This window comes from Parasteatoda tepidariorum, chromosome 4, assembly GCF_982258835.1.
Source record: "Parasteatoda tepidariorum strain Cologne lab strain chromosome 4, Ptep-v5.0, whole genome shotgun sequence".
NCBI lineage: Eukaryota > Metazoa > Arthropoda > Arachnida > Araneae > Theridiidae > Parasteatoda > Parasteatoda tepidariorum.
This window is the reverse complement of record NC_141758.1, coordinates 39745396-39771077: the sequence shown is the minus strand read 5'-3', so window position 1 is coordinate 39771077 and position 25682 is coordinate 39745396. Positions and strand designations below refer to the sequence as shown.

Here is a 25682-nt window from a genome sequence, read left to right as displayed (position 1 = left end):
ATTTAAATGTTCTAGAAAGAAGGTTATTTAAATTCAAAAAGCCATGCATAATAAATGTGCATGATTTTTTAAATAGACGCAATTTAATTAATATCAGTTGAACACTCAAGTATACACGGCAAGAAAAAAAAAAAAAAAAAAAAAAACGAGTACTTGAATAACTTCTTATTTAATGATGGATTTTCGAACACTGATATGCAATCTAAATAGTTCAAAAAATGATAGACGATATTTGTGCAGATGACTTTTAAGTTATGAAACCAAATACTTATTGTGAACAAGCATGACTTTTTTCGATCTCAATAGTTAGGTCAAGAGAGAGGTTGGAAGTTTGGACCCCGTAATGACAATTGCCCTTTTTGCTTCTTTCCCCATGTTTCATTAATTATTTAATTATTAAATAATTAAGGATTATATAGTAATAAAGATATGTAAAGATAAATCCATTAAAAAGATTATTTTCATAAATATTTATTGTTATTTAATTTGATGATGCATTATTTATCATTAAAAAAATTCTACAAAGAAAATCTTAAAAAAACTAAAAATAGAAAGTTTAAAGCGTACCAAGATTAGTTCGAACCAGAACATTGCGATCTTCTTGAAAAACTGTTAACACTCCCAATTCTATATAAGGTAATTTTACAGGCTTGTGATTTACATGTATTTTCATGTATTGACCGAGCCTTATTTTCGTTCCATTTACCTATAAAGAAAGAAAATTTTAGATCATTAAAATAATCTATTAAAATTAAAGGATTTTACTGCAAAAAAGAAGTCAGCTCCATTTATAATAAAAAACACATATCCAATATATATATATGTGTGTTTTAATTTTCGATATTTTTTTGAAAAAATATTAGTAAATTGCAGACAGGAAAATTTAATTATAGCTCTCATGTTATTCCAAAGACACATTCAACAAGTTCGAGATACTGACCTTTATAGTAACTGATTTTGTCCACGAGAATGACTTGGAGAAGCGAGCTTCATTTAAAACTTCAACGGAAAATGATCGGTTAATGCAATCTTTGCTCAGGACATATTTACACGATCCTTGATAGTTGAAAATTTTTCCATCAAACGTTCGATAGTGGGGATCACCAAATACTGTGCAAACACCATCATCTATAAAATATATATACACATATTATATTATACACACAATATATCTATATATATATATATATATATATATATATATATATATATATATATATATATATATATATATATATATATATATATATATATATATATATATATATATATATATATATATATATATATATATATATATATATATATATATATATATATATATATATATATATATATATATATATATATATATATATATATACATATTTAATTCCATTCTTAAACAGGATTATGTGTTCCATACAAAGTACGGCTTATAAACATAATAAAAGAAAGCACAAATTAGATAGGGGCAGAAAAAGGGTAACGACGGGGTTCGAACCCACTACCTTCAGGCTTCAGAGTGATTAATAGGATGGCTGTATCACTCGGCTATGGAGTCACCATTTTTGTTATTTTTATATTTTATTTTATTTTTATAACCGTCGTTGAACAGGGGACCCAATTTTTGGGCTTACGACTACTAATGTTCAACTCCATAGCCTTGTAATTTTGAACCTAATCCAGAAGACAAGGGAACTCCTAGATAAAGTATTGGGAGAAATTTACACTCGTGGAGAACTTTTTGATGGAGCTAACCAGCATCTGCGTTATATGGAGAGGAAAACCACGAAGACCTCCCACGGTTAGTCTAACTGCAAGGGGATTCTAACCCATGATCCGTCTGCCACTGAGAATATTTCACATCATCACTGTGGTCGGTGCAAGCCAGATGCAGAAGTTATTTTAATATTAATCAGAAAAAATAATTAGATTGCAAAAAAAAAGTATTCTTAAGAACACACTGGATAAAAATTGGTAATTTCCACGAAAGTTTAATTTTTTTTATCGTCTATATTTGAACTTTTGTTCATTTGATTTTAAGTTTATTTAAATTGAAAATCAGGGTTATTGTTTCTAAATATATTTATTAATACAAAATAAATTATTTTAGTATTTTTTCTGCAATTACGTTCTTTTCTTTAAATGTCGGAAAAACTTTGTTTTTGAGAAAATCTTTTTGCACTAACAGACATTACAAAAGAAAAATTTTATTACAGAATTCTTTAAAATATTGCGTGTAGATTATGAATATATTAGTTATGTTTTGAGCTAAAAACTGAGGTCTAAGTGCGATTTCATTATTTTTATTATGTTTTATGTAAGAGTGTTTAAATTTTTTTCTTTTAAAAAATCATTCTTAAATACTATATTTAGTTTCATTGTACGTTTGAAATTATTTAAAGATTTTATTTCAAAACAAGAGAAACCATATTATTGATCTAGAAAAAAATATTTTGACATTTATGCATTACAATTTGTTGTAGAAGTGTTAGCCGGACATGTAAAATTTGTAGTTTTTTGCTTAAACTTGTCCTTATTTCGAAAAAATATTTTTTGATTTTGTAAATATGCATTCAAAAGTTTACTTTTTTTTAAATTAAAGCTGTTTAAAAAATGTGTCGTACTTAGCCGGATACTTTAAAGGGAGGGTATTACAACCATACGAATAAAAACACCAAATGTTCCTTTTAATATTTTTGTACCTTCAACGCAGGACGGACAACAATCTCCTGGCCGTGTTTTAAGTGTGTGTCCTGCTGGGCATGTAATTTGAGTTTCGCATGGTTCCACAACACAATCTACCTGACCATCCCTGCACATGCAGTGTTTGCATTTTTCCAACTGCCACCTGTAACCATCCTGTAAGAAAATATAAGAAACAGTTCATACAAGTATAAGAAACAGTTCATACAATATAAGAAACAGTTCAATATAAGAAACAGTTCATACAAGTATAAGAAACAGTTCATACAATATAAGAAACAGTTCATACAATATAAGAAACAATCCAATATAAGAAACAGTTCAATATAAGAAACAGTTCAATATAAGAAGCAGTCCAACAATATAAGAAACAGTTCATACAAGTGCAGTAACATTGCATCTGAATTGACTTAAATATATGTTTCATTTGGGTGCAATGATTAAAAACATTAAAATAAATAATTTACATGTTATTTAAATAGTTTTCCAGTTTTATATATATATAGTTTTTATATATATATATTCAGTTTTATATATATATATTTTTAGTTTTATATATATATATATATATATATATATATATATATATATATATATATATATATATATATATATAAGGGGAAATTTTGATAATTGAAGAGATTAGTGGGAAAAATTACCGAGTGACATTAAAAAAAGCTTACATTTTTTATTTATTTAACCGTATGTAGCGGTTAGCTGTGCGTATGTGTTAGCTTTGCCAAATATTATGAAAAAGACCAGTTTCCTGATGTTGTTATTTTTAGGATATTTATAAATTCATTAAAATATCACTTAAAACATTCCTCCACTAGAATTTTCTAGAGTGAGATTTTTAAAGATAGTCGGAATTGTTAGTAAAACTGCTTCTCAGAATTTTTTAAAACTTACTTCTAGAACTTTTCCATCGTGCATGCAAATAGCCTTCTTTTCTTCGGGACTTTTACATCTAGCGCAACAATCTTCAGGATCTTTGATTTGATGTTCTGGCCAGCAATCTAATGCCGGGCACGACTTTCTACTGCAATGTATGGTGGAATTCTGAAATGAAAATTTAAAAATTCTTTAGAATTTTTCAAATGTTATGAACAAATTTTTATATTAAGCAAATAATAATTCGTATTTTTTTCAAGTTTAATAAAAAATAAGATAAATTGGTGATAAAATAACTGGCTAGTAGGAATCTACATTAGATAACTATAGTACATTAGGTAACTTACTATCTACATTAGATCAAAATTGGAATAAATTCTAATAAAAATGTCATTGGTATTTACAGTGTTATTACTCTGAAAAAGTATGATTATTTTCACAAAATGCATTTGCGGTTTTAAATTACAGTCCTAAAGAAAACGACTCGTTCGAGTAAAAATTATTGAAACTTGAAAATGAATAAAGTATTACTGAATTTTACTTCTATACCTTAAGCTATAAACAGTTTAAACTATAAAAAAATAATAGTTTTTTAAATTTAAATAATTGAAATATCTTTAAAAACAAAGTTCTCATAGATACATAAATCTATAGTTTAGGATTCAACAAGGATGCTCCCAATGCTATTTTTTAAAATATTTTGTTAAATTTTTTTTTTTATGAAATAGATTATTAAGTAATCATATATGACATACTACATTAAAAGTTTTATACAAGAAATAGTTTTTCGCATAGCATACACTTTCGTAAAAATTACATATTACAAATGTAATTCATAATAAAACTATTTGCATGATTTTAATTGAGTTGAAATCAATATTTAATTCAAGTATTTTAGATAAAAAGTTCACGATTTGTTATTCTTCTACTTTAGATATTTAATAGAAGTATTAAAGTAAATTAATTCAGAAAAAACAAAAATAAAATAAAGTGAAAAATTTATCCATTCAAGAACAATGGCGAAAAGCATGTTAATGTAAATTTTTAAATAAAATTAACATAAATTCGTAAATTTATATTTTAAAAAAAGTTAAAATGTACGTAATAATAATAATAAACGGTAATAATATGTCAAGTAATAAGAGAAAAACGATACAGTGTGTATGAATTTGCTATTGTTGTAACTGCGAAAAACCGACCGTGTAAAACCATTTACCTCGCTATGACAGTAGCAATGCAGGAAAACTAAGAAACTGATGTAGATAGGACGAAAAGAAGAGCTTGATTTTAAGTTATAAAGATCTAAATAAAGAAATAAGTTAAAAATAATTTGAAAATATTACCTAGGTAAAATAATTTGCTTAATGCATTGTTATTTGTTTTCAAAGTGAATTCCACATAACTTTTAATTGATAATTAAAAGTTATGTGGAATTTAAATTAAAACATATTAAACCATATACGATTTAATATGTTTTAATTTAAATAACTTTTTAAACTTTATAAAGGCATTAGGTCTCACAGAGTGGTTAGATGCTTTGCAATAATATAATCTAAACTTAGTCTTACAAAATGATTTATTGATGATTTGAATATTTTTTATTTTATATAAATATTAATATAAAGATATGAATAAAAAAATAAGTTAAAAGTAATTTGAAAATATTTCCTAGGTAAAGTAATTTGTTTAATGCATTGTAATAATCTAAATCAAATCGTACGTAATAATTTATTGCTTAACTGCGGGATTACAATTATTGAACATAAATAAAAATACAAAGATCGAAATAAAGAATTAAACTATTAACGGTTTTTAAATATTTTTTAATAATTAATAAGTCTTTAAGTAGTGTAATAATTTAAAGTGAAAACTGCATAATAATTTATTGCTGATTAGGGAGTTTTAATTAATATACATTAGTATGAACACTACGATCTATATCAAGAAAAAATTAGAAACAACACGGTACGCGTTCTTATGCGAAATATCTTGCAATGCTAGCCATGAAAATTTTCCATTACGTATTTTTCTATTAGCTATGTTTTACAGAGTTAACAATTAATAATTAGTGGTGTCAACAGCCTTTTGTGTAATTTTTTTTTATAGTACAAAATACATTAATTTTTTTATTAGTGGTTCACAGCGTTGCGAAAAATTTAGAAAGGGTACACTAAAGTCACAAGTTTGGGAAACACTGATCTATAGTTATTTTTTTCCGCGATGACAAACCAATTGTTAAATCAAAATTTAAAATTATTCTATGAAAATATAAGAAAATGTTTTATTGTTTATACCCAGATTTGATTTCACGGATTTATTACCCAATTTTATTGGGAAAAAATTTAAATCAAACCATTTTAATCGGTTATCTGAGTAACTTTTTCCAAAACTTTGTTTTTAAAATTCTCAGTTCATTTTTGTTTATTGTAAAAACTCGTCATGCGTTTTCTCCAACGATAATAAGTAGCAATAGTGCAAAAACTGAATTTCTAATATTGCTCTCAAAATTTTTAAATCATTATTTTGTATTCAGTATTTAAATTAAATATGTTGATCAGATACAGTTTTACATGAAATTAAATACAAAAATTTTACATAAACTTAAATATAAAAGTTTTATATAAAATTCAATACAAATTTTTGCATGAAATTAAACATAAAAGTGAATAAGACTTATTTACTGTTTAATTTTTAAATGGTAACTCAATACATTTATTATGAAATGCTGCGTAATTAGGTAATTTCAAAATTTCATGTGATTTTTCGATTACTTCATATTAATGGGTCTGCAACACGTGGCTCGCGGGTCACTAGTTGCCCACTGAATATCTCAGACTAAATATCTTCTCAATATCTCGCACAAAATTAAAGGCCTCATGAAATATCTTATTCAGTAAAAAAAATAGTTAGAAAATAAAATTAAAAAAGATAGACTATTATTTCAGACGATAATTCTGAACATCAAAGTCGTCGCTGATACTTATAAAAAATTGACGTATTAATTTTTTTGATGATTTATAAAGAACAGGACGGATAATTAACATTAACCTTCAGATTGCATAGCTTTATTTTTGAACAGCTGTCAGAAAAATCTGCTTTTGTGCTTTGCTGCTTTTTTTGAAGCAAATCAATGCAAGTAAAACAAGGGCTTTTCAGTCATTCGACATTATTGAAATCTTATGCAAAAGCAAGTGAAAATACTAACATGAGGGATTTTATTTGAATTATACATCACAAAACTTAATTACAAAGTCGTTTTCAAACTTTTAGCCCGTTATGCAAGTAGTTGTAAAAGTGGTTTACTTCATATGTTTCAAGAATGACATTTAAATAAAAATTTTGCAAAATTAATAAAATTACAAAATTTCGTAAAATTTTTTCTAAAATTAATTGTTATCTTCCTCTACTACTGAATTTATGTATCTATATTAGCAGACGTGTTAGCCTATTTATTGCTGCCCGCTGCCCTCGGGCACTAAAGGGTGATGACTACTACTTGATATTATAATAAAAAAATAATCATTTTATTTTAAGTCTTTAATTTCGAATAATTTTTATCAAAAACGTACCAAATGCAATGAATAATATCAAAAACAGGGGATAAATAAATATTAGTGGTAAATATTATTAAATAAGAGTTAAATATTAGTTCATAGAAAATTACCGCTTTGAATTTATTTTTTTTCTGTGCTGATGACAGTTGAAAATATATTTATACCTTCTTTGTTTATTACAGATCATTCGCGTAATTGTGTAAAGATTTTGAGAACGCTAAGAAGAAAATTATCTTTTTATGATGCACAAAGACATAATTAACACATTACTCAAATAAACTAATCATTAAAACAATTAATAAATCATCCCTACAAGCGGAACAATTAATAACTAATCATTTCATCATCAACACAATAAAAAATTACTCAATTCAAACAAAACATTATATACAACAAAAAAGAATAAAAGGTGATCCCGTTATAGATGGATTCGTAACACCACAACAACCACAATGAGTCACGAATGGTAAAAAAAAAGCAATAAAAAAAATTGTTTTATGGTAGAGCAATATTTTTTGACTCACGAACAGGCGTGTGACACACTCCAAAAGAGTTAAACGGCTTCATCATCATAATTTTCACATTAAGACGGAACGCGCCTGGATCGTGAATAGTTCGCCCGAAATCATGCCAGTACATGATTAATGGGAAGATTAAATCGATTTCTTACCTTACTAATTTTCATTTTTTTTCTTTTTAACTTGTTCGAAGTCTGTACTTTGGCGGCCATTTTAGAACACCTCCAGATATTATCAAGATTTAGTTAATTGTTTGATTTGAAACGCAGTTTCGGAACTTAAAGTTGAAAATTTCGTTACGTCAAGTTTCGGAATTTCCCCCACATGGCCGCGTTCCAGAAACAAAAGCAGAATCATAACTTTCGTGTTTAAAAAGCAATAGTTGTATACTGAGAACAGAAAATATTCTCTATTTTTAAGCGCATATATATATATATATATATATATATATATATATATATATATATATATATATATATATATATATACAGTCGAACTCGTTTATAACGAACTCGGATTTAACGAGAACTCGGATTTACCGAGGGAAACTAGAATATTTGGTTGGATCAATGTATCAATGTTAAGTCTATGGAACAGAAGTCGCTTTTAACGAGCAAGACCCGGTTTTAGCGAGCAATATTTTTCTGTCTTGCAATCTTTTTTTCAAAATGATAAGAAATGCGCGCGAAATAAATAAAAAAAACGCGAACTGAAGCTTCAAAGTAAGCTAACAAACTACTATTTTAAATATGTAGATTAATGAAAAAAATAAATGTTTTGGTAAGAATCTTTTCCTTTATTTTTCTTTCCGTTTATTGCTTCTTTCCTTTAAGACTGTAGCGCAACTAGAAATTTTTTGCTGGTTGGGGGGGGATAGTTATCATTAAATTTAGAAAAATATTTAATTAAATTAATTAAAGTAAGTATTAAATTTTATGTAAACTCATGAATTTGACCTCCCAAACCCCCACCCCTCTTCTCTGGTTGCAAGCCTGTCTTAAGGACCCGTTTATTACGAGCACTCGGATTTAGCGAGTACATGTTACGGTCCCTTTGTCTTTGTGCTCGTTATAAACGAGTTCGACTGTATATATATATATATATATATATATATATATATATATATATATATATATATATATATATATATATATATATATATATATATATATATATATATATATATATATATATATATATATATATAAATTATAAACTACTATATATTCGATTGTTAGGTATCATGGATTATTTTAATTTGAATTTTTTTACTGTCAAGAGTCTACAGTTCGACGGCCATTTCATAACACATGAAAAATATTATCGTGATATAATTTTGTTACGTCTTCAATTTTGGAATTTTGAGATAATATTTCGATCAGAATATATTCTTCCAATTAGATTTTGTTAGATTTTATTAGATATTTAATTGCTATGCATTCAATATTATTCTAATTTTTTCCTCGTCAGAATTCTATATATCGGGAGTTACTTTTAACACAGAAATTTAAAAAAAAAAAAAACATTATGTTTGTACTTTCGGCACGTAGTCTTAAAAATTTGAAAATCTGATTTTGTCAGTCTTTGGAATTTTATCAAATGGACTATACTGGAATTAAGAGTAGATTTAGAGAAGGAAAAATAGCACAATTTTTTTTTATTGAATACTGAGAATGGTATGCAATAATTTTAATTCAAATATTAAATGTTGTTTATATATTCTAGTAAATAATTTGTAGTGTTTTTTTTTCTCTCAAATTTTAGCACTTAGACTCAAAAATTTGAACAACGTTTATTTTCAGAATTTTATCGCCATTCCGCATTGTCCGTACTTTTGGAGTTAAAAGCAGAGGTAGAATTTTGTATTTTTATATTCACTACACTTTAAACTCTTTAACTATTTGTGACGACTGTGTGGATTGACAAAATGTGTGGATTGATAAAATTTTGCAATAGTTTAGTCTCCTTAGTCAAATTTTTTTACAAAATGTTAGAAATCGCCACCTTTAAGAGTATGATCAGAAATTTTACAAAAACCGATGTAAAAAGTTATATATATATATATATATATACTATTACTCATATCCTTAGGCAGAATACAATGCAGTTAGTGGAACAAAAATGGAGTGCACAAAAGAAAATTTTAAAAATCATTAAAAGTTATGAAATGTGGTCAAAGACCGATTAACTCTTGTTTTATTTAGTTTTGTCTCGCGTGTCATTTCGAATGAAATCTTCATGCAAATAGGGGTGGTGAGCCGAATTCGTGATGAGTTTTACGATAACATTTGCACATGAGTGTTCCGCACTGTTATTATTCAATCTTTAATTGTTTTGCACTGTGGTCTGCGGTGAGACACTTTTTTCTTTTACAAAAGGGTAATACAGCCGATTTTGAATGAGCTATACATGTTTAGTCAGACATAAAAATTTTTTTAAACGTTTGTGTATTATGTGTGCGTTATCTTGGCTTGGAATAATTTTCGTTCAGTTTACTTTCGTCTCAAATATATTATTTAAAAGTAATAAATATTTGGAACTGACGAACAGTATTATGATTCGAATTATCTGGAAAGCTTAGTAAGGGGATTGTATGGATGCTCGGGGTAAACACCTCGATTACATGCCCTTTTTCATAATATAATACCTGTATTATCTGTAACAATATAACAAGTGTTACATGATTATAAAATTCATTTGCTTTAAAAATACATAAATGGGTAATAATAGTCGACATATTTCAAGCGCTTTAAAAATGGGCACCCATCTTTAAGACTTGCCAGACGTGAATGAGATAAAAAAATGATTAGCTTTATTTCTCACCTTTATTTTTCATCTTTTTTCTCAACGTTACGTTTCATATTTCAGATCGCTTTTGTTTCTTCTCATTTATGTTTGGTAAATCTAGAAAACGGGCGCCTATTTTTGAGCGCTTAAAGCATGTCAACTGTTACATCCAATCTGAATATTTTTGAAGCAAAGGGAATTTTTTTTAATCAAGTAATATCATACCACTTCAGTGCCTTGGGATTGTTTATTTAATGTAATAAGTGGTAAGGCAAAAAAAGCCCCATTTAATTAAAAGGAAGAAACAATAGAATGATATGCATTTAAAAAACATAAAACCATGATTTAAACTCTGTGACAGAATCGCAGCGATGCGGCGACGTTGTCGCAGAGCTGTTACAGAGTTCTTGCAGAAAGATTTTTCTTTTAAAAAGTGAAAACAATTTACTTTTCTTTTCTACAGAAATTTACACGTAATATTTTTTATCATGCATTTAAATAATCACTCTTTGGCGTGTGCAATTTACGTCGACAGTATCGTAAATCGATGTAATGTTTCGATTGTATTTTCGGCAGTTATCGATATTGATTTTCACGTGGTTTTTAAATATTTCAAACAATATGGAAAATTCGAATCGGGCATTTGAGTATTTACTTTTTAAGGCAATGATTCTATCTATTTTTTGGCCGTTATTGCTATTCATTTCTCCATAGTTTTTAAATCAGATACTATTTATTACTACAATTTCGAAACGAAACACGCATTTGAGTAACCCTTTTTTGAGCAGTCCGATTCGCTTGATTTCGTCGATTCTTTTATTCGGAAATTACTAACATGGATTTCATGCGATTTTTAATAGTTTTTTTTATTGTGATTATTTATGAAATGCGAAAAAAACAATTAGTGCGTCCCCCCCCCAACAAAAAGCGAGAATATCACCCATAATATTAGAATGAAAAATTATTACATGTTCAATTAAAATATATATATATATATATATATATATATATATATATATATATATATATATATATATATATATATATATATATATATATATATATATATATATATATATATATATATATATATATATATATATATATATATATATATATATATATATATATATATATATATATATATAGTTTTTTTGCTTATTTATTTAATTTTTTTTCCTGCAAACACAGCGCTTTTGTTATTTCAAATTAGTAACATATATGTTTGCTATTATTGAAAATATCTTGCAGAAAGATATTAGTGCTAGAGTTTTGTCGCAGATAGCTCGAAAAAATTCTGCCACAGCATTTAAATTACTACTTATGTAAATGTATGCGAAATTTATTCGATTTTAAAAAACCATATTTTACTCTCTTTAAAAAATTTTGCTTAAATGAAATTTTTACATAAAAAATTACTTTCATATTAAAAGTAATATTAATAGATATAAAGTCTTATATGTCCTTAGTCATAGACTAGATCAGGAAATTTCACTTTTCAGTTAGTAGCCAGTGACTGGTGGACTATAATAACTTAGTAGCCACTTTTTTTTCAAACCTAATGAATCGGTTACCGATATCAACAGGCCCTTTCCATTTAATAACCACTATTTGCAAACTTTTTGTTGTTGTGGCTTTGATTTAAATTATATTTAAAAAAAATCATGTTAGAAAATTTCTATGGCTGTAAAAAGTTTATTCAACAATAAAAATAAAATAAAAATGTGACAACATTTCGTTAAACATACTGACTTTAAAGAACTACATTCAAATATATTTGGGGAGGCCAATTACATTCGATGTATACGTTATAACTTTGAAATATTTGAATTGTCAAAGAACTCTCCTTCCACATAAGTTACAAATTGATAGATTCTGAAGGATTAAAATTTTGAAGCGAGGCATCTGACATTTTAATGAAAATTCTATTTTCCAGAGTCTTTCAGCATTGATGTACTTAAACGGCAACAACTAAACAGCAATTAATTATATTCAATTGTTCTAAAATTTAAAATGGCAAAATAAACTATAACACTGAAAGCATTTGATAACCAATTACTAATATTCAAAGTATATAGATTTTGATATTACCGTATTATTTTTATCTCTTTTTGGAAAAATATTATTTATTTCTAAGTAACACAGAAAAAAAAAATCTTTTGCTACACTGGTCTAAAAAAATAACAATATCACGATTTCTATATGTTTACTGTTTCTCGAATTCGATGCTTTTTCAAACAGTTATGATTTTTAGCTTATAACAAAACGTGAAAACGATTTTGCTAATATCTTTTTGGAAATAAATATATTGCTGTTTGGCTTATCGTTTGCTTTAAAATATTAATGTATTCTTATTAAAAACAAACGATTCTTCAGAAAGAAAATATGCATATTGGAGTAGCAGCAAAAAGAAAATTGTTTGTTAAATGGTACGAAAATATGCAAACAATTATATTTCCTAACCATTTGTTCGCAGTTTCTCAAAACTGATACTTTTTAAAACGAAGTACATTTAAACGGAAAAACAGGGAGCGAAAAGTTCATTGAAAAACATGTTTATTTCTGCGGTATCTTTGCCCTTTCAAAATCGCAGAAAGTTGAAAGACAATCAAAAGAATAGTTGTGAACAAAGTCAAAATATTTCTTTGTTGAAAGCTTCCCAGCATGCCTTTGTTGTGCAATTCTTTGTATTGCTTAAAAATTCTTAAAGAGAGCTATAGTTCTTGAAAGAAAGGTTAGTTTTTTTTCCTTCTTTTTGTTCAAAACAACCAAAAAGTAGTGATGCTCGTAAAAATGATTCAGCAGGGGCTAAAGAGGGTAAAAAATATATTAGTTTCACTTCTCATACTTGTTCTGCTAATGTATTTACATTAGGTTGTTATATAAACCATGTTTTAGCTGCCATATGTCAGTCTACTCTTTTAATGCTTACGCGTATGTGTCATATATACGCCAGATACATTTTAAGCCTGGCATACTTCATATGCCAGCCAAACTTTTATAGACAAAGGGGGGCAATAAGGAAGGGAAAAAAAAACAATAATGAACCAATAAAGTTTATTATTTTTGGTCTCGTTTTTTTTTCCCAGAATAAAAAAATTAGGGTGATAAGTATTTACGTTATGCTTGAGTAAATATTTCTGAGTTTTTCTCTCTAATTTTTTGCACGCGGTTCGGCATGTGGCTTTTGTCAAATGGGTTTTTATCCGATTCAAACAAATTTGTACCTTTTTTTTTCACTTTTTTAAATTTTGTTTTGATGTCTGAAGTTAACAAATGGTTTTTGGAAAGTTTATAACACGTCACTTGTTGACAATATTGGTGGATATGGAGTTGCAACACTTTAAGTTTGTTAAAAATGCAGCCAATGCGCATAGATGATTGTATAACAATTGATAGTTTCCAATTTTACGTAATGTCGCTCATGTAGGTAAATTCAATACAAACTCTTTTTAGGACCGATATATATTTTTTTATTAACTGAGCAGCGATGCTACGCAAACTTGTGGTAATCTAGATGAACCTTAATAATTACGAATTGTAAACTTTTTAACGAATAATATGTTATTTTTATAACTGTTGTGAGTTTGTAATAGACATTTTAGACTGTCAGGTTTAGATTTGCCAACATATAGCTAGCGCTCTCTGTGGCAACCATGAAAATGGCGTATAATATCAATATGAAGAAAAGTCACATTTTTATAAGCGTTATAAAGCGTTTGTGATTTAATTTTTTAATATTTAATGAGTTACTACAACGCTGCATTCTCTGGGCACATAAAAATTTGCAAAAAGTGAGAATTATGAGTCGGTTTCAGTGATTTTCACATAGATTGAAAAATCCAAATAGACAAAAAAACACATTTAAGAATGAAGTCTTCAACGAATTTAATTAATTTAATTTCATTCCGGCAGCTAACAGATAAACTTAAGAGCTATTGATATGATTAAAACTTTACTCTAATTACGGATGAAGTAGGTTACGATTTTACGACTACTAATGTTCAACTCCATAGCCTTGTTATTTTGAACCCAATCCAGAAGACAAGGGAACTCCAGGAACAAGGATTGGGAGAAATTTGCCTTTGTGGAGGACTTGATGGAACATGGAGAAGAAAACCACGTAAATTTCCCACGTTTAGCCTGACGGCAATGGGACTCTAACCCATGATCCGTCTACCACTGAGGATATTTTACATCAGCACTGTGGTCGGTGCGAGCTGGTGCCGAATTCAAAACAACCAGCCATCACTGGGATTCGAACTCGGTTCATCTCATTGGAAAGCGAACGCTACATCCCCTGATGAGCCACCATGGCTCAGTATCGACGTATTGAAAAACTTAAGTTATGTTATCGCACAATTGCAATAGAATATTTTGTAAATAGTCATGTTTTAAAAAAAAAAGAAAAAAAAAGCTTTATATATCAAGCTGATACTTAACTATTGAGTTCTTTCGTCTCTCCAGTAAAAATTTGCTTTTTTGGAGATGACCGGTTTTCTAACATATTGAATCAATATCTAAAATATATCTAGAATATTAGAAAATAGTTGTAAACATACTGTCGCAGGGCGATTCCACGAAAAGTGGTCCTGAGTGACTAAATTTTCAAAATTATCGCAGAATCAAAAATGACACAATTTCGGAATCTAGAAGATGTACATTTTTTAATAGTTAAGATAGTTTTTTGAATTACAAAAAATATTTATGTGAATTCTAACAAAAGGTGGAACACTATGAATTTTAACAGGAGTTCTCTTCTTTGTTATGTTATATTCCAATGGAGTTCTTAAAATATTAAAGAGCAATAAAATGGTTTTTAGTAATAAATATAACTATTTTACTCTTTTATCATTGTTTAATGTATTTTTTTAATTTGGCCTAAATTTTTTTGCTTGTTTGAAAGTCGATTAATCAAGATAGTCTAATTTCCCAGTAACACACGTAACATAATTTTGCATTTTTTTCTGTAAAAATTTTTGTAAAAAAGAAAATTTAAAAATTTTTTGTTTTATAAATTAAGAAGGCAAGATATGCAACGGAAAAAATTCTCGAATTAAAACTGCCAATAGTTAAAATTTTATAATTAATTTTATTCAAGGTAACACACGTAACGAAAAGTTACGCGCATTACTGTTATGTGTGTTAGAGGTACTTATACACTTTAATTATTTATTTATTTTCAATAAAAGATTTAAATCATGTTCGGACATTTTTTATAACCGCCGCGCAACTTCAATGCCACAAATACGGAATTGTAAGATTGTGTTTTTTTGTAAAATCAGGTCAGTATAAGCATTAATAAAAAAACAGCATAATAAGACGATAATTTTGAAACTTTTGGAAATTGTTTTCCCAAACTTCTATTTGTTATACGTTTATGTTTAAGTAGAATATTTCGACTGCATTTGCTAGATTATTATAAAATGGATAAGCTTAAAATAGTGTCCTTAACTGGATTTAAAAGAATAAGAAGATGAAGAAAAAAAGAAAAGAGCATAAGATTCTGCACTTCAAAGGAAAGAAAATAAGGAAATAATGAAAGTTAGACTTGAACTTTCAAAACAGATTGATAATGATGTAAAAGGTTTACCACTAAGTATTTCAGATGAACTTAATTATTAATAAATGGATTTTCTTCAAAAGTTAGATTGTTTATACTATGCTTGTATTGAAACAAGAGCTGGTTCTCTGGATTATCACGGGGAAAAACGGGCAATAAAACGAAAGAACTATCTAACAATGTTTCTAAGAGAGGCTTATACTGATTTTTGTCAGTTGCATCCTAAACATTGTTTAATTTTCCATATTTAGTGCTTTATGACTAAAAAATTTATTGCTACTGTAGAACTTATAATCAAAACAAATATCATGAAATTTTTATTCTTTAACTGGAAGGCTAAAATTAAGTTTATGACAATACATGGTGATGGTAGATGTATTTATGTATATAAAGTAAAAGAAATTTTGGATCTAATTGTTGGAAGGGTGTTTCTGATACTTACAAAAATTTCTCATTGCTTGTTATAGGTTTCTAACCATCATTTATTGTAGTTTGGTAACGATGAGAAAAAGATGACAATAGCTCACAATAAAAAATATATAATGGCAAATGTGCAAGAAGAATGTTTTGAAATAACTCTTGAAAATTGGACTAACTTTCAATAATACGTAAGAGTTAAAAGAATCCGAGGTGATACTTTCCAAACAAACATATCTAGCATTAAAACCAGGGAAATTCAAGTTGACTTTGCAATGGCATATTCTTTTGAATATCAAACGAATTTTAATCAGCATTATGCTATCCAGCCACAGTTCCGTTATTCACAGCAGCTGTTTCCTTAGACGATACTCTCCTAAAGAGTTTAAAATAGAGTCCTTTACAATATTTTCCTAAGGCAAAGACAAAGGTGAAACAATGTCTACACTTTTATTTTAAGACTGTTTAAAAACGATTCTACTTCAGAAGATGAGCTAACAGAAACCTTCTATAGTAATAAGTCAAGTTAAGAATTTAAAAATAAATATATGGTTGAATTATTTCATATTTTGTCAATCAAAATATAAAAAAAGAAATTAATTTGGAAATATTTTACGATATCACATGCAGAAGTTCCTTCTATGGGATAGGTGTGTAGTACAAAATCTTGAAAGCGAAGCAAAAAGCAAAGTTATTTATATCATTGCGTTGTTATACAAAAAAATTTATTTGCTATCCAGTGTTGTTTGCAAAGCTAACCAATCAACTCATGCCTAATTCAACAGTATTATATATTAGCCAAAAGGAAATAAAGATATTAATTGAAAATATCAATACATGGCAACGGTAATACAAAGCATAAAATCTATGCATAAGTATCGTTAGATACTTGAATAAGATGCATAGATGCACATTGTGGCACACAAATAGTCAGTAAGTCAATTTCTGTTCCCTCCTGATCAGAAGTGCGCCTATAACTGAAATTAAAACGACATATGCTCTATCTCGGGAACATTATTGACGCAAATGCACATGCTTGTAAACTTAAAATGCAATATTTGCATAAAATAATTGGAAAATATGCATATTTTTGTTTCCAAACAGAAATGATTTTGAAGGAATAGATGTGCCTAAGATTTGCTATGTTTTACTCTCTAAACCAGTATAAAGAAGGGCTACAACCATCTTTCCAGACCATTAACTATTTTATTTGCTAAAATAAATTGTTTTTCTTCTGCTAAATTAAAATAAATAAATGTTTTAGTGCAACATTTATGACTTCTCAGTTGAAATATTCACAGAGGGTAACACACGTAACGTTCAGTTAACACACGTAACGCACCAATTTCACCAAAATAAAGAAGTTTTTACTGTTGCAAGAAATTTTTAAAAATCACTAAACACAGCTTCGATATTGTATCTCTCTATAAAAGAAAATATCTTAATTTTTTGCCTTTATACTTCACAGAATTAAATGAATATATTCAAAGTTTCAAATATCTAGCATTATAAAGGGTAACACACGTAACAAAATTTCAGAAATTTTTTTTTTCAGCATCAAATTAATTTGCGCCTTCAATCTTCGTTTTGAAAACTTACAACACATATAGATTTAACAACAAATTAAGAAAAACATAAAAAATATCTAACAAGTTTATTATAATAAGTGTTAAAGTTGAAATATGTCGTGTAAAAGTAACACACGTAACGAAAGAATCGCCCCGCATTGCAAAATACCGGCTACATTTTCAAAGCATCCGATTGTTTGCATATCTTCATACCATTTAGCAAACAATTTTTTTTGGGTGCAACTCAAATATACATATTATCTTTCGGAAGAATCGTTTGTTTTTAATAAGAATACATTAATGTTTTAAAGCAAACGATAACAATTGTAAAAAGATTTATATGACGTCATTGCAGATAAAAGGTCATATATGAGCGGCTATTTCTGTTGTTTAGAACTGTTATCTCAACATATTTTCTTGAAATTTATATTTTACTAAAGGCAATAAGTAACAAGTACTCTATAAACAGAAAAACAACACATAGTGTCACGTTTGTTATTGTCATCTCTTCAACCAGAGTACACAAAGTTTCCACAAGAATTAATGATCTTCCAAAGCCCTCCAAGGGAGGGGCACTTGCCCTGTAAAGAATGTCGCAAATATTCTGAAAAGAAACTAACATTTTCTTGTCAGTGACAGTTCTGATCTAAGTCACCTCGTATTTTGTCTTATCGTATACTATAAATATAAAACGAATAACAAAAACAAAAATCAGAAAATTCGTTTTTGCTTGCTTTCAATATGCCTTAAGTTAAACTTACTTATGAGTAATTTAAAAATACTTCTGTATTTTCTTTTTTGAAAAGAAAAAGGAAAGAAGATATGAAATTTTTCACTTTTAAGCCTAGTTATGTTTTTATTTATTGTAATTATTCTAACGAATACATCCCAGTTTTAGTTGTTGTTTAAAATAAATAAAAATGGTTGTTTCTACCAAGTGTTAAAACACATATTTTCTATTAAATATCTGTTTAAACTTTCTTTAAAATTCTGTATGAATTTAAAAGCTATTTCTGTTTAAAATTATTTAAAACGTGTCTTAATTTAACATCTAATTAAATTTTAAAATTTTCTGAGCAATAATCTGAAACAATTGCGAAAAGTTATAGCTTATAGAATCGTTTGCATCATGAGGCGTAATATATTTTATTCGTTTTAAAGTATTTGCCATAATTTTTTTAATAAAAAAACCCCAAACAAATCAAGATTAATGCTGAACGATATCGTAATTTTAATATCACGATCTGTAAACAGAAAAATATTGATCGTCCAATCGCAATATTAGTTTTTCTAAACTTTTTTTTACTTAAAATTGCGTTTTTTTTCCTCTCTTTTTCGTGTTAAAATATTTTTTTATGAAAGAATCAAACATTTAATGGGAGTACTAAATTATTTTGCAAAAATATTTTATAAATTGTGGAAAATTTCCTAGCCAATTGTGACACTTCTCCAGAAGTCCAAAAATGGAATTATTTTAAATTTAAAAAAAAGCAATGCCTTTAACAAGCTTAGAATAAGTAAGCTCACCGAAGTGTAATTTTCTCGTTGATAAATCGATTTGATAATCTTTAATTTTTTAGAACTTAATTCGTAAGTTTTTATATCGCCCCACTAAAATATCTCAACATTATTTTAATCCATTTTCTCATCTTACATGTGTGATTACAAACTAAACACTCAAACTAATTGAGAAAAATGATGCAATAGGCTCCAAAATGTCTCAGAAGGTAAACATTTTCATCGGTTTTGAAAACATAGACTCAAGGTCAAAAGTGGTCCCGAGAAATTTAAGAGCATTTTTTAAGAAATCAAGCTTATAGACTTCTGCTGTTTGCAGAAGTTCTTATAGTGTATAAATAAATGCTTGTGGTTACAAGCTGTAAGATTTATAAATAAAATTCTCAGAATCATTACAAAAATCAAATTTTTATTATTATTTTAAATAGCATAGATATTAATGTAAAGAGCATAAAAAAAAACATATCACACTGAATAACTTCTTATCCTCTAATTATCAGATTTTCACCTACGAGGAGTCAATCTTAATGGTTTAAGGTGGTGACCTAACATATGCTACTTGTTTAATAAAGACGATATTTTATATTATGAAATCAGACACAAGAACGCACTTTTTTCGAATAAACATACCTTTTTTTCCGACTGATTTTTGACCCTCAAAATATTCGGAGTAACCACTATCAAGGAAATATGGTCCCAATAGTTTGGTTATAAGAGCGGTGAAGATTTTGAACCCATTAATGTTAATTTTACTTTTTGCGTATTTCACCATAACTCGAAATATTTTCTTAAGCGAATTGAAAATTATAAATTATACACACAACTGTAAATTTATTTATCCAAAGATAGTTACATGCAAAAAATACTTTTTAATAATTATTTAGTACATTTTATAATTTTTTTAATAATAATTATTTAATAATGAAAAAATTTTGAATTCTAAGAAATAAAAATCTTTACATCATTTTAAAGAATGTAATTTGAATAGCGGAATACAAAATTTGAATGAAATTGGTCGAATAGTTAATGAGAAATCGAATTTTAAAAAGTCACATACTTAAATTTCGATTGAAAACTTGAAATTTATTCATTAATAATTTTCCTGGAATTAAATTTTTTTGAAGAAGTTACAATTAATAACATAATTAAGCAGCTCATGGAAGTCTTTGATGTAAATAACCATATTCTTTAATAATTATAATCATTAATTAAACTAAAAATCGTATTTTAAAAAGTCCTAATAAAAATGAAAATTAAATTTCAAATTTTGAAAAAAAATAAGAATGTAATATGCCTTTTGCAGTTTGATCGCTTTCATAAGCGATCAGAAAATAAGCCCTTTTATTTTATTTTATTTTATTTTATTTTATTTCATTTCATTTCATTTCATTTCATTTCATTTCATTTTATTTTATTTTATTTTATTTTATTTTATTTTATTTTATTTTATTTTATTTTATTTTTAAAGATATAGGTGATATTAATATACAAAATACTCGTTAATTATGAATGTAATTATTTCGTTGACCCTGTATGCTACATCAGGTCACAAAGAACAACTGACCTTTAAAAATTCTCAATGGAATCTGATGACATTGATAAAGGTATACTATAAGAATAAGATTTCGCGGCAATGAAGGTTTAAGTTGAAGGTTCCAAAAAAACTATGCTGTGTTTTTTTCTTCGAGAGTTGTGATTGTTTAAAAGACAGCATAAATTACACAATGCATTTAAAATAACTTTCGTTACATTTACAGAGTACAAAAAATCACTTTTCCAATTGAACTCACTTTTTTGTTACTTATTAGTTTTTTTTTTAATTTTTCGTTACTAATAATTAACTATAAATTTAGGTTTACATATAAAAAAAATGTTTTCTACATATTTTTTGTGTTTAACCTTTTGGCACAATACACTGATACACTGATGTCTTTTTTAGATATTTTTTTCTGACGCCCTAATTACAAGCGAAAATATATTTTGGTATTTGTAATCATGAAAAAGTTACTTACTAAAAAAATCTGTTAAATTATCGGAAATATGCTTGAAGTAAAATATAAAATCTAAAAAAAGTTGTTTGAATTTTTTTAAATTTATATTCAAAAATTAATCAATAATTGATTTTGTAAATTGTAAATTGCAAATTTTTTGTTTGGAAATGAGTCTTGTTTGGAAGATTTTATCTTTAACGCATAAAAAGACATGGTGTTAAATGCTGTATTTCATAACCAAAAATTATTAAAGTGGTAAATATAATATTTTTCACTTATTTCGACCTAAATTAGTACAAAATAATGAAAAAGTATGAAAAATATGCTTAATAAAAATTCTGCGTCGTAGGGTTAAAACGGTGTAATTTACACAAGAATGCATTTAAATCATTGACTTACATGGCATTTACAAAGAGTACAAGAATCTTGCTGAAACTCATCTCCCGATCTAAACTCTCTTGTTCCTAGGAAACACTTTCCTTCACTGCTATAGAGTCGACGATTACCTGCAAAAATAAAATTTAAAAAAAAAAAGTCTTCACTAATCAGAATAATTAGGCTCTCAGTTATATTTGGTATTTTTTATACCACAGTTTCTGATTACTTACTTTAATTCAAAGGAAGTTCATACAAATAATAAGAATACAATAAAATATTTCTAATTAAATTCATAATAGTGCTGCAATTTACAATTTAAAATAATAATAATAAATAAATAAACACATACATTTTTAAAAAATCGATGCAGCATGCAAAAGTGATCTAAAATATTATTCGCCATGAAATATATAGAGGGCGCACGAGCAGCAAAGAACACCAAATTTATGACTCACGTATTTACTTATCGCCGTAATAAAGTTTCAGCACTAAACGGTTTTAGTTTATTTTATAACCGTCGTTGAACATTCGACCTAATTTTTGGGTTTACGACTATAAATGCTCTACTCAGTCCCCTTGTAATTTTGAACCCAATCCAGAAGACAAAGGAAAGCCTGGGGAGACAGGTAGAAATTTGCCTTCGTGGAGGACTTTTTGATGGAACTAATTCGCATTTGTGTTACATGGGGAGAAAAACCACGAAAACCTCCCACGGTTAGCCTGACGGCAAGGTGACGCTAACCCACGACCTGTCTACCATTGAGAATATTTTACGTCAGCACTGTGGTCGGTGCACACTACACGGTTCTGATATATGTTGGCTACTAGGCCGAGATAGCCTGGTTGGTAGGGCACTCGGCCAACGTCCTAGAGGTCGTGGGTTTGATCCCCGGGGTCCGAAGACTCCCCGTGAAGGAAATGATGACTCATGCACGTTAAATTTGTCGAATCACAAAGTCCTCCATGTTCCCATAACAAATTATACCTCTGGAGGTACTGATCCAGGAGTTTCCTTGTCTTCTGGATTGGTTTAAAATTACGAGGCTATGGAGTTGAACATTAGTAGTCGTAAACCCAAAATAGAGTCGGCTGTTCAACAACAGTTATAAAATAAATTGAAATTAAACAAATAGTTAAAAAAATATCCTCAGTGGAAGAAGATCATTGTTTAGAGTCCCCTTGCTGCCAGGCTAACCGTGGGAGGTTCTACTGTGACAGTCTGCTATAGATGAGTGGTGCGATATTGCAATGAATATTACAATGAGCACGTGTTTTTTTGCCGCCTCTTCTGCGTGCTCGTAGTGGACTTTTCCTGTTTTCTGACCAGGATTATTATCTGGTCTTACCACTGAATAAAAATTGAAGGAAACGGCTGATGAGAGTAGCGTCGATTTTATCAATATTACAATGAACACACATATATATATATACATATATATATTTTATAATTGAACAGTCGACCCAATTCTAGATTTTCCACTGTTCAACTCCGTAGCCTTGTAATTTTGAACCATATCCAGAAAACAAAGGAGCTTCTGTATCAGTACCACCAGAGATATTGATTTGTTATGGGAGCATGGAGGACTTTGTGACCTGACAGAATTAACGTGCATCACCATTTACTACACGGGGAGTCTTCAGCCGGAGGGGGTCGAACCCACTACCTCTTGGACATGGGGCCAGTGCCCTACCAAACAGGCTATCCCGGCTCCTAATGAACATATATTGCAACTTCTGTCATTTGATATGTTATCCTTTCTTTAAGACCGATTATCATTTAATGAAAAGCGAAGTAAGCGACTGATGTGAGAAAAGCATCATGCATTTCCTCAACATTTAAAAAAGAAAAAGAGCACTTACCAAAGCATTCAGGACAACACACGCCCCGTTTAAAAACGTGCTTTGTTAGAGGACAAGGAAGCACAGGACATGCCTTTTTCGAACAAGTGCTACTGTTCCCCTACGAAAGACATAATAATTCAACAAAAATTACAACAATTTCCCTAATAAAAAAATACAGAGATAAAAGCAAGAATTTCCATTAAATTGCGTAAGTTTTCGTTCAAAACATGTAAACAAGTTTCTCGTTTAACTGAGTTACATAAAATACCAGTTTTTCCCTGTGCAGTTTTCTAAAGCTGAAGGGACTTTTTTTAGTATTTCTAAAGTTATATAAAACTGCTCGTTTACTTTGTTTATAATTATACTTTAAAAATGAGTTTCCATAAATCTAAATAATTTAAAATTAATGGTGATTGAAAAAAAAAAAAAAGAACAAAATCACTGGTACCTAGGCTCGTTTAAGAGAAACGTAAAAAATTGCCATACCATATGATTAACACAGACGATGTTTAATTAAATTTGATAATAGGCACTACTGGTATTACGGTAATTGGTGTAGTTTTAATAGATCGCAAATATACTAATGTAGGTAAAATGTATTATATTAGTAAATTTGGTACCAATAAAAACTGAATTCATACTGCATTAATACTGTGCAGTTTTATCATAGATACCGTGAAAGGAGATTTTTTACAGCCTCTCTAAAAGGATAAGTACCGGAGAAAATTGCTTAACTGTGGAATCTTTAAACAAATAAAATTGGAACTATTTAAGCTTTAATTATTGTGTTTGTACATGTCTTATAATTTCGTGAAACATTTTAAGCATTATTTCGCACTTAATTATTGATTATTTACTTCCCCTTACAACGAACGGGAATTCATCAAGTATATATTAAGATACTTCAGGTAAATAAAAGTATCGTTTCAAATGCGCATTACAGTTAACTTTTAGCAGAAAGCACCCCTAGCGGCGTATAGTGACATTTTCATTCATGAGTGGTTATGCTATTCGTAATCCTCATAATGTGACCTACCTACCTTACAATTCGGTACGGAATTACCATGTATAAATAAAGTTTGAAAAATTGAAAAAAAAATCAGAACGTCGAAAGTGTTATGTTTATAAAGTAAAGAAAAATAATTGAGGTTTTTCCGTATTAATACATTTTTTAAATTAATTTCGCGTGTCTCTAACAGTTACGGTTAAAAAGAGTTGAATAACTTACTTTACAAGTACACGTCACACAGGGATCAGTAAGAGGTAAGGGTAATTCAATCTCTTTAGTTTTAGAATTGTCGATGGAGCAATCTGAAATAAATAAATACCCCACTTCAGTATGTAATTAGAACATTAAAAGCACAAAAAAAAGGAGAAAGTTGATGTCATTATGTCACCTCCATTAATTTGCAGTTATTGACAAAAAACGCTATCTATTGACTGTTTAATGAACTCTATGAAATTCGAAAATCACCACCTGGACCGTGAGTTAGTTCACGTTCACACAACGATTTTTGTACTAATCTTTTAATTTCTCATAATACACAAATTTTCAATATTTGTAATGCATCAATAGTGTCTGTGATAATATTTAAAACTGATTTTATTAATTTAATTATGTTAAAAATTTAATTATTTTCATTTTCTTATTTAAAAAAACATAAGCAAATGTAAATTAGTTTAAAATTAAAATTCACTAAAAATTAAAGTTTAATTAAAAACTACATAAAATTATAATTAAATAAAAATTAAGAGTAATTAAAAATTACTATTAAGATTTAATTAAGAATAATTTAATTATTAAAATTAATTAAATTCTTAATTAATTGCAATTAAAATTTGAAATTAGAAATTAGAATTAATTCTAAATTAAAACGTAATTGAACATTAAGAATTATTAAAAATTAAATTGAAATTAATTACAATTTATAATTAATTAAAAATTTAAAATATCAGCAGTATTTCTT

The 25682-nt window shown here is 27.9% G+C and overlaps 1 protein-coding gene across 1 annotated transcript in view; it reads right to left on the bottom strand.

Moving 5' to 3' along the window:
• The window catches only part of LOC107448655 (BMP-binding endothelial regulator protein), a 159410-nt gene that overhangs the window by 5602 nt on the left and 128126 nt on the right, over positions 1 to 25682 (bottom strand). The window contains exons 6-12 of the mRNA XM_016063957.4: positions 24944 to 25026; positions 23734 to 23833; positions 21895 to 22001; positions 3598 to 3747; positions 2688 to 2844; positions 941 to 1128; positions 568 to 706 (exon numbers count right to left, since the gene is read on the bottom strand). Coding sequence (XP_015919443.1) covers positions 568 to 706; positions 941 to 1128; positions 2688 to 2844; positions 3598 to 3747; positions 21895 to 22001; positions 23734 to 23833; positions 24944 to 25026 — 924 coding nt within the window. The remainder of the gene's footprint in view (positions 1 to 567; positions 707 to 940; positions 1129 to 2687; positions 2845 to 3597; positions 3748 to 21894; positions 22002 to 23733; positions 23834 to 24943; positions 25027 to 25682) is intronic.